The sequence below is a fragment of the Callospermophilus lateralis genome, chromosome 2, assembly GCF_048772815.1.
Source record: "Callospermophilus lateralis isolate mCalLat2 chromosome 2, mCalLat2.hap1, whole genome shotgun sequence".
Lineage (NCBI taxonomy): Eukaryota > Metazoa > Chordata > Mammalia > Rodentia > Sciuridae > Callospermophilus > Callospermophilus lateralis.
Window position 1 is genome coordinate 195,221,078 of NC_135306.1, and position 16,557 is coordinate 195,237,634.

The following is a 16,557-nucleotide window of genomic DNA, read 5'->3' on the forward strand; positions in this document are numbered from 1 at the left end:
TAAATCATAAAGGGGAAAATTCATAGATTCAATGGTATAACATTCAAAACAGGAAAGAGCTCAAAGCAAGATATCAAAAACAATTTTAAAAGACATACATAATTCAGACATATGAAATATAAGAAATGAAAATATACAAAAATATCATACTGTCCTCAGTAAACAAATACATGTTTATTATAATTTTTATTCTATTAGTCAACCAAATAAGATAATGCTTAATTTTAGAATTTTATTTTTAAAAAATGCTATTTTGCTACAGTTTTAGAAACTATAGTAAAAAATGACCCAATGTGTTCATAAAAGGGATATTTAGCCAATATATATATATATATATATATATATATATATATATATATATATATACACACAAACACACACACACACACACATACATATATACATATACACATATAGCTATAAAAAATCTAGGAGAATACATAAGGAATGGTATGTTACCTCTGGAGAGTGAGATGGAAAATTATGAATTTTGTAATTCAATGTAAACTTTGGATATTTTATTGTGAAAAATACTCCAATACCATGATGAAAATATTTCTAATAAATATTAATAGGAAAACATTAGACAATGATTATCAGTAGTTATAAAAATTTATACATTTTGTGCCTCAGAAGTTTGTAATATATATTGATGAAATTATTAAAAATAAAGTATATAAATAAGAAGAGATTTGGGCAAATGTTTATATATGAGAGTTAAAATATAAAAACAATGTTAAAATTAAATAGTAAAATTTATGTTGTGAAATTTCAAATGTTAATTTATAATCAAAAAAAGGGATAATTGTATTGTGAATACTCTGTGAAACTAGAAAATAAAGTATTATAGGATGATTTAAATTGTATAAATATGTGTGCATATAAAGGAGGATAGAACAAAATAATGGGGATTATTCATATAGTGAAATTTTGCAATATAATTTTAAATTATGATTTGGAAGAAACAAAATTGGTCAAATGCAAAAAAATTCTGATAATTATGTTAGGAAAAGTCATTTATAAGTAAAGTCCTTATTCAGGTTCTAGGCAGAGTGGCACATCAAATTTACAGTGTGAGACTCAATATCATATATCCAACATGTGTAGTGGATTGCTTTAAATATATAGTAACTTTCCTTAATAATTTCAACCTTAATGATTTATTCATATATCATATTCTCATATGTGTGCTGACTGAAAACGAAACTAAAATTAGGACTGGGGTAACACAAAAGTTGAAGAAATAATTTCATATGAAAACATAATTTGGTCAAGATATTGAAGAGGAAAAATGGGCAAAAACTGAGGTCCATATCAAAAAACATGTTTTCTCAAGAGGACATCTCCAATGTACACTTTGATATTATATATCGATAACAGTTTCAGTAATTGAGATGCATTCCCAATATTTACATATATATATCATATGCATTTGTGTACAAATATGTGTCCATTAAAATCTTTACTTTTTATAGAAATGAACATTTCAAGACATTAAGATGACACAAGTAAGGTGCTACTACATAGGCATTAGCTCTCAGACACTGGCAGAGAGCGCAATCACTTGCAGGTTTTCTTCTTTCCCCCCAAATATTCTTTGTCCCACCTAAGAAGAGCTTGCATCAATGCCTATGGTTAAAGTAAGGGATTCAATTAAAAAAAAAATTCCTACTCTTTTTAATACATGAAAAAATGGGAGAATATCACTGTATTATGTTGTTTGAAACGACAAAGTTCTCATTGAGTACAGTTCACATCTACTGCCAAATTATCATTTTATCAATTTTATTTGCAGATTTATCAGCTGTGTCCTTTCTCTACTCACTCTACCCATGGAGCTGAATCACAGTGTGAATGAGTTCATTCTATTTGGGTTAACACAGGATATTCTAAAGGAGAAAATAGTGTTTGTGGTCTTCTTGTTTCTCTATCTTGCAACTCTGTTGGCAAACTCACTCATTTTGATGACCATTCGGTTCAGCCGGACACTTGGGAGTCCCATGTACTTCTTCCTTTTCTACTTATCCTTGGCTGATTCCTGCTTTTCAACAAGCACAGCCCCCAGATTGATGATCAATGCTATATGTGGGAACAAAGTCACCTCTTACAATGAGTGCATGACACAGATCTTTGTTGTTCACTTTTTTGGCTTCATGGCAAACTTGGTTCTCATCCTCATGGCCTTTGATCGCTATGTGGCCATTTGTAAGCCCCTGCAATACACAATCATCATGAACCAACAGGTCTGTGGTGCATTGGTGATTCTGACCTGGGTTGGTTCTTGTATTCATTCTTCAGCACAGCTTTTCCTGGCTTTGAAGTTACCCTTTTGTGGCCCCAATGTGATTGATCACTATTTCTGTGATTTGCAACCTTTGTTGAAACTTGCCTATATGGCACTTAAGTCATCAATCTACTCATAGTGTTTAATAGTGGGGCCATATGCATGGTGAGTTTCCTAATCCTTCTTATCTCCTACACTTTCATTTTACACTCTCTGAGCAATAAGAGTGCTGAAGGAAGAAGGAAAGCCCTCTCTACGTGCATCTCCCACATCATTGTGATCATCTTATTTTTTGTTCCATGTATATTCACATACACTCGCCCTCCAATCCCATTTCCAATGGACAAGATGGTGGCTGTCTTTTATACAATTGGGACACCCTTTCTCAATCCTCTGATTTACACTCTGAGGAACGCAGAAGTCAAAAATGCCACCAGAAAGTTATGATTCAACTGATTCTGACTTGAGGCAGCAAAAAATGGAAGACTCTTTTCTAATTCTACGATAACTTATGTAAAATTGCAGCAATAGAGAAGAATAAAATCCTCATCCCAATGTTATTGTATAATTCTATTCCAGTAGGATTTTTGGCAAAATAGGCAGAATGAGCATGTATCCATTTTATTTTAGGACAATATTACTTAAAATGACAGACTACCAAGTATAGCCATATTTGAGGTGCACCAGCCCTCTGACTTTTGCTCTCTGAATTGATTCCCCTGCCCTTTTGAAGCTCTATAAGCCAGTTCTTGTTGTTTCTATAATTTTATTTCTTTAATGCACTATTGTAATTGGGATTTTTGTTTTTTATTTTCTTTCTGAACATCTATTTTTAACATTCATTTTTTGGGGGAAATCAGATCTGGTACTCTTAAATCTGTGTCATATATTATCTGGCTTAACAATCAATAACCAAAGTTACTCCAAGAAATGTATGTTCCCCAAGGATCATAGTATTGTGTAGTTAATATCTATTTGATACTTCATTATTTTTGTAATAAACTTTTAAAAATGGTCTTTTATTCCTCCCATGAAGATACATAGAGTGACAACTTGTTATATTCAAATAAGATTAAAACTGGTTATAAGGCACATTGAGTATTGAACCATGATTTCTATGTATTTATGGTGAATTTTTTATTACTAATCTTCATTGCCCATATTTTTTGGTTGACAAATTGAGAATCCTTTGTAAAATTTTGAGTCATAAAAACTACCACTATCACAAATTGAGTATAATTATAAAAAGATTTACAGTAAAGAAAAAGAGCTGGTGTCATTATTATTAATCCAAAGAGTAAAGATGTCCCCTTTAAAATACCACACAAAGTACATCGTGGGAACACAATTTGGATCAGTTCTGAGGTACAGTCCTAGTGCAAGAAAAATGTTTCCTTTTGGTCAGTCTGACTGGCAGACATGTCATTTCAGACTGAACATTTCAGACTGTTTACTGAAGCCCATATCCAATAATGCCTGTTGGTCAAATTCTGCTGGTATGAAGTCAGTTTCATATAGTATTTGTGTTTCCTATGGACATTCATCTAGAGAGAGAAGGATAGTTACCAATGGCCAGAATAAACATTTGGTGCATTAATTTACATATTTTGTAGTTTCTCATTCAATAAACATTTTGGTTCAGATACTTTCAACTGGGTTTAGACAAAAAGAATCAGTTCAATCAGGTCTGGACAATAAAAGGCCATTTTGGGGAGCCAGAATGAAAATAAGTGCTTTCCTATAAATCTGAGAACTGTCCCCTATACTGCAGCAGATGAACCTACACAGTACTCTTTTGGGATTCTTCCCATGAATCATGACATGCTTCCTCGTGAATATTCAAACTCCATTAATAGAAGTTTGGAAGATTTACATATTATTTGCTGGAAAACCTCAAAGTCCAAATTTTATAGACAGCAGGCAGCAATTTTCTGTATTATGACATTGACTGTCAGCAAACCGCTTGCCTTGCCAAGGTTTAGTTTTATGATATAAATAGAAGGGAAGCTTAGGAGTTGAAAACAGGAGAAAGAAGACATAGTAATTGAAATGACACAACAGAGGAGGTTTCCTGATACTTGGATAAGCTGCTTTTAGCACAAACATTTGTGGGAAGATTGGGAAGCTCCTCCTTCCTGGATTAATTAAGATTAGCTGAGATTCTTCTGAACCTGTGTTGAAGGCAACAACAGCTCAGAGAAGCATTTTCATCCCATATATTAAAGTTCCCACATTTAAAATGAGGGTTCTTCAGGCTTCATGCTCTATCTCTGTGTTGATGGCTCTCATCTGAATGTCACATTTCTGTGACATCTTCCTCCGTAGAATTATTAGTGCCTTCAGAGCTGCTGGCTAACTTTTCCTGCCTCACTCTTGCTCCATCTGCAGTCTTTCCCAGGAAATCTGTTCTTTCTGTTGCCAAAGCATTGAAGTAAAAAATAAATAGATGAAAGGAAGTTCTAGAAAATGTCTTAGAAAGAAATAGTTGACCTTCAATATATATCCAGGGTGTGGTATATTTTCTTACCAACTCTTCTACACCCTGATAAAAGTAAGCTCCCATCTGCTCTACCTAGATTTCTGCTAATTTCCATAAGGATTTTTAAATTCTGATTTTATGTTTTGAGTTGATTGAGTTGATAATTTCAAAATATATAAAAGCATGATTTAGGTCATCTGATGAATACCGCATACCCAGGTTTAATCGCATAATTTGAGTGCCTGAACGTGATCATTGTTAAAAGGTGTCAAACACTGTTACTTTGTGATTGGAGGGCAAATGATGAGCAGGGTTTACAAAAAAAAATTATATTAACTTAGCATTACTTAATTTAAATAATATGCGTTTTCTTAATTTTAAACAATTTAACTGTTGTAGTTATTTTTAATTTTTACATTTTTAAGAGTTATAAGCATATAGCACTTATAATTATTTTCATGTTTCCACATGTATTATTGCAATCATTTGTGTGAATCACTTAAGTTAGACCTGGGGTTTATAAGAAGTTCTTTTTTCCCTAGAATTCTACATGTTACTCAAAAGGAAGAAAATATGATCCCTACAAAATAAAAGTATATGCAATAGAAAAATAATTTGATTAATAAAAATGTGTACACAGATAGAAAAATATAAATGATAGGTAAGACTTATGTCTTCATGTGATGACCTGAGCTCTGGCCTAGTGTGTAGTGATTATCTATAGCCCCATAATCACTGGGTAGAAATAAGATCATCTTTATTAACTGTTCTTTTTAGTATGTATTGTTATATGTTATGTATGTAACAACACAAATATGTGTACATATTTATGAGATACAATGTGATAATTTATTTATGTATTATGTATACATTGGGTAGTGATCAAGTTTGTATAATTAGCATATTTATCACTTTTATCATTTCTCTGTGGTGAGTACATTCAAATTAAACTCTTCTAAGTATTTTGAAATACATGGTGTTTTATTGTTAATTATGTTTACCTGCTATGCCATAGAACACCAAAACTTATTCTTATCAAACAATAACATTTCCCAATGATCCACCTCTGCCTGTCTCCAGGCACTCCCCATTCTCTGGGAACCCCTATTCTCTCAATTTCTAGGGTTCTCTTTCCACCCATAAATATTTAGATGGTAATTTACTTTTCTGTTATTATTGCAAGAAATTTCCATTCTTCTCATGATTCTCCACCTTGATGGCTTCAATAAAGTAAGCTGCTAGGTAGTAAACTATTATTCAATGTATCACACAGCAGGGAACTAAGACCTGTCTCTGGGTCAATATCCACTGAGAAAATGGGGCCTTCATGTCAGTCTCCAGAGAGGAACCGAGTTCTGCAAACAGGCACACACAGGATTTGGAATAGACCTTGTCCAGCTGAATCTTAAGATGAGACCACAGCATTGTTTGAATCTTGGTTATATTGTTGTGAAAGACCCCTGACAGATCCAGATAAGTCGTGCTCAACTCCTGACCTATAGAAACTGAAAAAATAAATGTGAATTATTTTCAGCTGCTAAATTTGTGGTCATTTTTTGCACAATATTAAGTAACTAACACTGTGAGCATTTAGTCCTGTTCTCCAATTGAATTTTCCCTGGAAAGTATTAAATACGTGTTCTGTCTTTTAATGGTGGGCCCTTTTTATCTGGTTACAGTGAGCAAGAGCATGAGAGATTGTTCACAACTGGGCTATTTATTTATTTACTTACTTATTTGCCCATCCCTCCTGAATCCCCATTAATCCCCTTCCTCTACTCCACTGATACAACTAGGTATTTACTTAAAAGATCTGATTTTTGCCGTCCAATTCTGAAGACCAGAGTTACTTTACACTAGTGCAACAAGAATGAATCTCTGAATTCTGAAGATTAAGCAATGTCTTATATTGCCTTAACTTTTCTCTCCATATATCCTTTTTGAAGAGTTTTAAACTCTAACATTTTGAATTCTCATTGTTAATACAAATCCATGTTCTTAAGGGAAAAGTAATTTAAAAATGTCACAGAAGGAATGCCATCTCTGCATGAGAAAGACCATATCAGTAACCCAGGTACCCTCCCAGGAGTAGAGTTATTATATAAAGAGGAAAAAGCCCTCCTGTATATTTTTGAGATCCATAAATACTTAGAGTAAGGATAAACTTCTATCAAAGAGACATACAATGATATCATGCTTTAAAAAATAAGAAGTTGGGCTGGTGTTGTAGCTCAGTGGTAGAGCGCTTGCCTCACATGCATGAGGCCCTGGGTTCAATCCTCAGCACCACATAAACATAAATAAATAAAAATAAAGATAATGTGTCCATCTATAACTAAATTTTTTTTAAATAGGAAATTATTCTTTTTATGTAACAGTTCCATATAAATAATCCAACTTGGCAGAGCATTTCCTCTTCTTAACTTACAGATCCAGCTATCTCTCAGTCTGTTGCTTGACCACCTGTGAAGCTGTACCTTCATGTTCAAAATGTGATCATAGCTGGAACCACTAACATTTCCTGGGAGCTCATTAAAAATGCAGAATCCCAAGCTTCAGCCTTGAACTGATGAAGTATTTGAGTTTAACATGAAGTGTTTCAGGTATATGCTGCAGATTAAGAAGCACTGCCACAGAGCACTGCATTTGTGACACCATCTGTCCAGAAGGGGAGATAAATCCAAGAACACAAGTCTAACATTTTAGATTTCAGCCTGGAAGTTACATGTATCTCTTCTGCTTATGTCCAATTGACAAAACCTCAGCCACAGAGCTACCCCTATGTGTAAAGCAGGGCTGGTGAATGTAGACTCTCCTTTGGTGGCCATGAATGCTGCTACTCTACTGTTACTGCAAAGGGGAAAATTTTATTTTAGTGGACAGTCTTTCATAGGCACCTGGCACCAGGAGCATCCATAAACCTTTCTGTTCAAAAATCAAATTCAATTTGGTTGACTCATTATTTTTAAGTGTTATTCTAAGAAGCATTGAAAAAAATCCCATATTCATGGTTAACATTCTAGTGGATTATGCTTTTTGTAAAAGCCTAATAGCAAGTCCGCAAATTTTATGAGTTCCCAGGATTTGAAGAAATTATATTAATATTTCTCCAACAAGAGAGAAATGTTAATTAAACTATCATTTTTAGAAGGATATATTAAATTCATGTTTTAAGTCTCCTACAGAACTACAGATTCCTCCTTTTAAAATAATAGCTCTCATTTCTTAAGAGCCCCTTTCATTACAACTCCTAGATCTCAGGTCAGCAATGGACAGAATCCCCTGACTTTCCAATCTCCTTGTGAACATTTGCTTTCTTGCCTCCCTGGTTCTCCTGGCCTTCTGCCTCTCCTTAAGTGAGCGGTGTTTCCTCTCCACAGGTCTCATGCCAACATCTTAGAGGTGAGACTTTGTGAGTGCTTTTAATCACCACTTCTAGCTCACACCTCTTCTCTAGTTACTTTTTCATCTCACTCTGATTATCCCAAACTCCACTCTCCCTTAGAAAAGTCATCAAGTGCTTCTAGGGCCATTGCACCTTGAAGGTGCTGGTCTCTGCTCACCATCGCTCAACATGATCCTGCTATGTATCATGGTGATTTTAATATCATAGAGAAGATCCTTCCCACGTATTGGCTCCTAAGTTGACCAATTGATCATGTTCCTTTCAAGAATCTTGTCCTTTGACCTATCTCAGCTCCTTACTTTCAGAGTCATAACAAAGACCCTCAGCCATTCTCTGCTCCTTTGTACTAGTGCCTCTAACTGCATTCTTTAAGCTCATCCCAACACACAAGTCATTATTGCTGCCACTGCCAACTTTTTATGTTTCTGCCTGAGTGACCTTGAATGGTCGTTTTCTGCTCAGTTATTCCCCCTACAGATGTCTGCATAGTTTGCTTCCTTTTTTTGGTTGATCAAACAAATTTGTTTCCCTAATTATAAATATTTTATCTTAAATAAATGCAAATTCTCCAGGTGTGGTGGCACACACCTGAAATTCCAGTGGCTAGGGAGGCTGAGGCAGGAGGATTGTAAGTTTTAAACCAGCCTCAACAACAATGAGGCAATAAGCAACTCAGTGAGACCCTGTCTCTAAATAAAATACAAAAAAAGTTTGGGAATATGGCTCATGGTTAAGTGCTCCTGAGTTCAATCCCTGGTACCAAAAAAGAAAAAGAAAGAAAAAAAGAAAGAAAGAAATGCAAATTCATCCATTTTGTGTCTCCTGTATCTCCTATTTTATTATTTATTTCAATTATTTTGTTATGTATTTACATAACACATCACCATATATCATCATGTTACACAATTTATTTATTGTATTTATTATGTAGAAAATGGAATATAATTTATTAAAGAAGTAGGGATTTCTTTCTTTTTTTCTTTCTTTCTTTCTTTTTTAATTTTTATTATTAAATTCCCAGTCCCTAAAATATTGCCTGGCACACAGTAAATGATTGACAAGTACTTGTTAAATTGTTAATAATATATGAGTGAGCTTTTGCAATTGATAGAGAAATAATCTGTGGCCAAGTTGTGAACAACTGGAAAATCTACCCACAATGGGTAAATCACCTGTATGGGGTACTGGCAATCTGCTAAATAAAGCAGAACTGAAGGGAAAGGCTCTAGAGAGACAATGACTTTCAATAAAGTGAGTTTAATTTTGCAACAAAAAACAAGTGAGTTCTTTTACCCTTGGGAGCAGTTGCTGATTCTGGGCCTAAACAAAAGGTGAAGAATCTGGGATCTGCACTGGTGCAGGGCGACTTCCAGAGGAAAGGTATGGGACAGGGACTATAGGAGCTTGGGGAGGGAATTTGGAGAGAGTGAAATTTTCTTGCCTCCCATTGGGTCCAGGTTTTAGGGCAGTTGCTGTTTTCTGGTTCTGTCTCCCAAGAAGAGAAAAGTTCCAGGGAGATATTTTCTCCAATGATGAAAAGATCCAATATTTCCAGATGAAATAGTGTCTCAAGCTCAGTTGCAATTTAAAAAGGAGACACAATGAAGGGAGCAGTGGTGTATTAACCAATACTTGCGAACTACTTTATTTGCAGAGTCTGACATCAGGATAAGGATAGGTTTGTACACAAATCATATGCAGTCAGTTTGCATTGATACTAATGACACTAAGTGTCCTGATGAGAGGATACTAGTGTTGGCTATTTTATTTATCATCATCTCCCTTTATTAATGCATTCTTTTAGAGGGAGTGGGGTGCAAAATAGTGTGATGAGAGGAGGAGAGGGAAGCAAGACTCTTCAGTGAAATCCTAGGAGAAAATATTCTTTATCTTTACCATGCTTCTTTGCTTATCCTTGCATATAGGATTTCCCCTATTGCATCCTCTGAAAATTCTTTCTTTATTTATTGTTCACATTACCTTTCCCCCCTTTGGATTGACTCCTCATATCCTTTGCTTAACTTTCTATCTCTTCCTCACTATTATTTTTCAAATGCACGTTCAAAATGCTGATTTCTGAAGATTGAGTCCATTGGAAAGGACATATCCAGAGTATATGGGTGGTTTCCTTCATTTCCTGTGTATGGTTTTGGGGGTTTATTTTGGCTCCACCTGGGTGGTTGAAGTATGATACTTTGCAACGAAATGGCAATGCGGTATTAAGGACAGATTCCAAGGAGCACAAAGTCTTGGATTCTGGATCCGGATTTTCTCTGCCTGAAAATTTTCCTCAATTCTATCTCTAGCATAGACCAAAGTACACACAGCACAATGAGGCAACTCATCTTACAAGATATCAGATAAAATGAACAAAGGATACTGAGGTAAAAATACAAAAGTGTATATTTAGGAAATATACATCTCAATTAACACAGACACACACACACACACACACAGATGGGAATGGAGAATGGAGGTTAGAGCAGAGGAAATGTCATCTGACTGTAAGGTATGGAATATTCAGGGAATGAGGCTATTTAGGTTTACACATGAAGGTCAGAAAGTGTCAGGTGTGCCTGGATCTTGGATGAGCAGAACACTGGGAGGACAAGTGGACAGTAAGATGGGAGCACTGGGAAAGGGTATTGAAAGCCAAGGTGAGTATATCAACCATTACATTGGAAACTATAGTAATGCTTTTATTTGTATTTATCAATCATTGTATTTCTAAAGTACCCACTCTTTATTTCCAAGTAATAGAAAGGAAGCTAAAAGAGAAAGAGATGGGTGAAATGAAGAGAGGAAGGAATACCAAATTTGGGTCCTTCTTCCCGTTTAAAGACATAGAATAGGATCTCAATGAATTCCTGGAAGACCTGCTTAAAGGATTCTAGAATTGGCCATTGATAATATTGACATGAATGTAGTCTAGGACTAAAGTTCTAGAATATAATAATTCTTGCAATGGAAACTTACATATCTATGTTACCCAAAGCTTGATATTATTTTTATTCTACTAAATTATGTGAAACATTTTATTTAGAATTTAATGAGTGCTAAATATTGTGCAAAAGGAATTATGTTCTATGTTTTGGAAGCATAAAAATTGTTCTGTTAAAGCTGAAGAGGATGTTTAATGTTGTTATTCTTCACAGGCAATGGTTGAAAGTGGGCACCTCTGATCTGCCTCTAGAAAAGCAATCAAAAAGTCTTAAGACTCTGGCATGTTGTATTTGAAATGCCTTCCGGCTGTCTTTAGATTATGGGGACCATGATAAATAAACTTGTATTTTGCCCTGAGTTTCTAAATGCAGGGAATAGAAAACCAGATGTCTTCAGTGAACCTGTAACATCTTGAAGGAGGTAGAGACTTTAGGACAGATGAGCTCTATGTCCCAATTGTACAGACTTTAGCAATAACAACTAATGGTTGAATCCAGGTAAATTACTTGGAGTAATTTTTATTCTTAAGTGATGAATTCATCTTACAAAAATCTGATCTTACATATTTTATGCCTCCAAGTTTTATACTTTGCCAATGAAAAGATGTCCAAACATTACAATCTGGCTTTCAGGGTACTTTGCTGGGGGAAAAGTTACTTTTCCAAGCTTTTCTGTGATGTATTTGGAGTCAGACTAACTAGAAATTCTACATCGATCTATTTGCTATAGGAAGTATTTTCCTTCTCATTTCCATTAAAATGTGGCTTCATCCTAAATGTTCTCTCTCCTCTGATTTTTGTATCTTTGGATCCCAACTCTTTTTACAACTAAAGCCTTATTTTATTTTCTCTCTCTCATCCAAGGCCCTGTACATTAAAAAATATGAAGTACTTTTATTCATTTTATTTTTATATTTATTGAAGATATTTGGAACAGTCATTCCTACCTTCTGACCACAGCAAGAAAACAGTTATGATCCCTTATATAGGCATAATTTCAGACACTCAATAAAAGAACTTCATGGTTTTTTAAAATATTTATTTTTTAGTTATAGTTGAACACAATACCTTTATTTTATTTATTTTTATGTGGTGCTGAGGATAGAACCCAGGGCCTTGCAGGTGCTAGGTGAGTGCTCTACCGCTGAGCCACAACTCCAGCCCCAACAAATTCATGTTTTTAAACTGTTGTACAGCTGTATTGTGAGTAAATGAACAGTTGGGATTGCTTATGAACATTGGGCAATATATCCTGGAAAACCAGGAGTAATGGTCATAATGAGACTACTCCAATGGAACTTAGTCCATAGCACATCTCCGGTATGGTGGCAGAAGCTATCTAAGTAATGCTAAAAGGTAGATTATCATATTATGTATGTTTTAAATGTCTATATCAAGGGATTTTCTAAGTGTGTCACATCACTGTTGGGCAGTGGCTGGGGCTTCAAATTAGGCAGTGTGGATTCAGATCAAGCCAGGCCTCTGAACTAAAACACATCTAATTCTGGTTTTCAATGGTTTCATCTCAGAGAATCAGGTTGGGAATTTGATTTTTTCAATGAAAGTTACAGATCATGTTCTTCCATAATTTTAAATTCTATACTAATGAATCCATTCTATAGGAGTTAGTAATCTCTAAAGATGGTTTGTACTGTTTTAAAAATCAATTACATACAGTCACCCAAAATTAATGATCCTATCGATATTTGTCTTAAAGCTCAGATAAGTTGTTAAAAAAGTGACCATTTTTTTCTGATAATTTTTCAGTATTTGAAATAAAATAGAATTATGAAATCATAGTAGAAAATAAATATAATTTTTTAAATGTTTTTAAACACTGGAATAATTTAGATTGAAGAAATTGACAGATTGAATAAAAAGGAAGCAAAGTCACAGAAAGAATGAAATATGAATAAAAAGGAAGAAAAGTCACAGAAAAAAAGAAATATACATAGAAGAAAAGCCAAACCTTGTTTTTCATCTAAAAATATAGTGATGATTGGAGAGATTAACATGCATCCTACTTAGATTTGACCCCCCAAAAATGATGTATGATGAGAAGGGCAGTATTTTCAGGAAAAAATCTACAAAAAATGTAACCATGGTTGATAATATGTGAATATCATGGGATTCAATTTTATAAACATGATATAATTTATATATTAAAAGACAATTTTGGCATAATAATAAAGTAACATCATAACTTTTCTTTTGCAAATGCCTCAATTATTCTAGAAAAATTATCAAGACTGATATACTGGTCATACTTGTATATGAGAAAAAAATAGAGAGATAAACATACATACAACAATGTCTATAGTGCTTCAGGATTTACTTATAGGAAATAAGGGTGATTATTTCTAGAGATTAGAAAAGCAGACTCAAATAATCTAAAGAGCGGTCTTAATTTTTCTCTTACATTATGAATGTTACATCATGATCATGAATTATTCTATAACAACTATACAGTTAATAATGGCGCACAAAATATTGAAAATAATTTTGAATAGTTGTTAATAACATTGGTAACCTTTTAAATTTGAGTAATAATATTGCACTTGGGAAATAATTCTAAAGTTAATTGTAAAATCATTATGAGAGTAAAACTTGGAAATGGCATAAATAACTCAATGAGCAAATGATCAAATACATGTAAAGATTGATATGCTATCCCACTATTAAATTAGCAAATAATCTATGAAAAATAAATCGAGATGGGTTATTAAACAATTACAAGTCAAAATAATAATATAAAATGGCATGATATTATTTCAATCATATAAACTATACCTATAGAGTGAGAGATCACAGACACCAAAATGAGTGAACTAAACTGAGAGCATTCTTATCAAGTGGGATTTTCCAACAATATTAATGCCTTGTTGTATTGGAATAGTGTTGTTGATTTTTTTTTCAAATGTCACAATATAGAGGTAAAGTGCATTAATATACTATATATATATATATATGTGATTATGTGTGCAGATGTGTAGGCATAGCACTATTAAACTCTTCTGAAAGCTCAGAATTCATAGAGCAACTGCTTATAATTCATTTTGATGTACAAGAACTAGGTTTCAAAGAATTTAAGTAACTTACCCAAGGAAAGAATAAGTTCTGCAATTGTCAATCTAGGTAAGAATAAAATATTTGAAGGATATATAAACTTTTTTATTCCACAAAACCAAAAGCTTTGGTTCAATCCAGTGGGTTTCTGAGTCAACAGATAAATGTTAGAGAGATCTGGGCATCAGCTTACAAAAAGTCATAGGGGATTTTGTTTCACAGAAAGGCCATTGCAGATAGCACAATATTAAACAGAACTCAGAATTCAGAAGTAAGACCACAGTCTCCTCAAGATGTAATTTCTTTCATCTGTAGATTAAACATTTGTCAACTGCATGCTGCCCACAGCCACTGACAGGGTGATGCATAACGGCAGCGTGACTGAATTCATTCTATTTGGCCTGACACAAGACCCTGGAAAACAGAAGACAATATTTGGGATCTTCTTGATTCTTTACCTCATGACCCTGTTGGGGAACTTTCTCATTGTGGTGACCATTAAAACAAGCCAGACCCTTGGGAGTCCCATGTACTATTTCCTCTTCTACCTATCTTTTGCAGATGCTTGCTTCTCTACAACCACAGCCCCCCGACTGATTGTGGATGCCCTTTCTCAGAAGAAGACCATTTCCTACAATGAGTGCATGACTCAAGTTTTTGCAGCCCATTTCTTTGGCTGCATGGAGATATTTGTGCTCATCATCATGGCCTTTGATCGCTATGTGGCCATTTGTAAGCCCCTACGATACACAACCATCATGAGCCAGCGGGTCTGTCATGCATTAGTGATTCTGGCCTGGGTAGGATCTTGCATGCATTCTTCAGCACAGATTTCTCTGGCTTTGAGATTGCCCTTCTGTGGCCCCAATGTGATTGACCACTATTTCTGTGATATGCAACCTTTGTTGAAACTTGCCTGCATGGACACATATGTCATCAATCTGCTCATAGTGTTTAATAGTGGGGCCATATGCATGGTGAGTTTCTCCTATATTGTCATCCTGTACTCTCTGAGAAACCACAGTGCAGAAGGAAGGCGGAAAGCTCTTTCCACATGCACCTCCCACTTTATTGTTGTGGTCATATTTTTTGGTCCATGTATATTTATATACACTCGTCCACCAACCACATTTCCAGTGGACAAGATGGTGGCTGCATTTTATACAATTGGGACACCTTTACTGAATCCTTTGATCTATACACTAAGGAATGCAGAAGTGAAAAATGCCATGAAAAAGTTATGGTGTAGCAAAGTATGACTTAAATTGATAAATATTATGTGTATTATAATGCATACGTCCTCTCAGTTTAGTTTTTGTTGCATGGCCTGAAAAGATGATCTAGTGTTTCCTAACTTTGGATTTTAGTTTTATGGGGAATGTTTAACACCACTATTTTCCTTTGAAAATAATTCTATCTATACATAGAATGTATGCTAACCACTCCCCACTTCATAATTTCACAGACACTTGAGCTATCAGTACCTGAACTTATGAGTTTACTTACACTAGCACCAAGTAATACCTGGAATTGATACTGGTTAATAGAAGAAAATGTGATGTACTTTGTTATGTGCATGAGCTCCATCCACCGAACACAAAATGTCACAACACTGTACCAACAATTCCAAATATTTGTTTACAGAAGAGGTGGAGTAAGTATCAACATTCAAAGAGGATATCATCAAAGCTGTCAGAGCTATTCACAAGTGACACATTTGTTTACACTCACTTCAGATGTGTACTCACAATTCTCCTTATTTGGTGGCTTATGATTATTTTTAAAGCATTGGAATTTCGTCCTATGGAGTTTAAAGTGTAATTGGATCTTATGTAAGCAAGGCATAATGGAAATAAAAATTTGATTCTTGTCTCTTCTTGCTTTTTCAAACTCACTACAGTGGAGAGATTTTTTTTAATCTGTCTGAATGAAAACTCACAAAAATTTCTCCTTACTTTTTTCTTCTCACTGTTGTATAACACAGAACCCAATTTCCCCTCAATGTGAGGCAAAGCCAAAAAGTAAAATCCCCAGTGCATGACATTAACCAAACTGTCAAAAATTCCTCCCCTCTTCACCTTCAGCTGAAGTCAGGGAGCCTAAAACAGAAAAGGCAGACAGCACAGTCTGGGGACAAGGAAGAAAAATCCTACTTGACTTTGTATCTTAACAAACTGGCTCATTGTCTCTGAAACTGGCAGATATTGAAAGATTTATATTTTTCTTCCCTTTGGGACCTTTTCACAAGCTTCTTCAAGAATATCTCTGACTTTTCTAATTGTAGAATCCTTGATGTAGGAGGAAAATGTTCATTTCTTAGGATCATCAATGATGTCTTTTCTGCTCTTCAAACATCTAGTGGCTATCTTCAAAATGCTCT

General features: G+C 34.6%; 2 protein-coding genes and 1 non-coding gene across 3 annotated transcripts; all 3 read left to right on the plus strand.

Annotated features, from left to right (window-relative positions):
- The first annotated feature begins 1,832 nt into the window (after positions 1–1,832).
- On the plus strand, positions 1,833–2,731 carry LOC143391710 (olfactory receptor 4C11-like). The gene is given in 2 exon segments (XM_076844468.1): positions 1,833–2,388; positions 2,391–2,731. Coding segments are annotated over 2 exon segments (897 nt in total).
- A 4,252-nt stretch (positions 2,732–6,983) lies between these two features.
- Trnav-cac (transfer RNA valine (anticodon CAC)) lies at positions 6,984–7,055 on the plus strand. The gene has a single exon. It is a non-coding gene; the product is annotated as a tRNA-Val (tRNA).
- Positions 7,056–14,539: 7,484 nt separating this feature from the next.
- Positions 14,540–15,436, plus strand: LOC143391711 (olfactory receptor 4C11-like). Its single transcript, XM_076844469.2, has one exon. The coding sequence runs from the start codon at positions 14,540–14,542 to the stop codon at positions 15,434–15,436; it is 897 nt and encodes a 298-aa protein (XP_076700584.2).
- Positions 15,437–16,557: the final 1,121 nt, after the last annotated feature.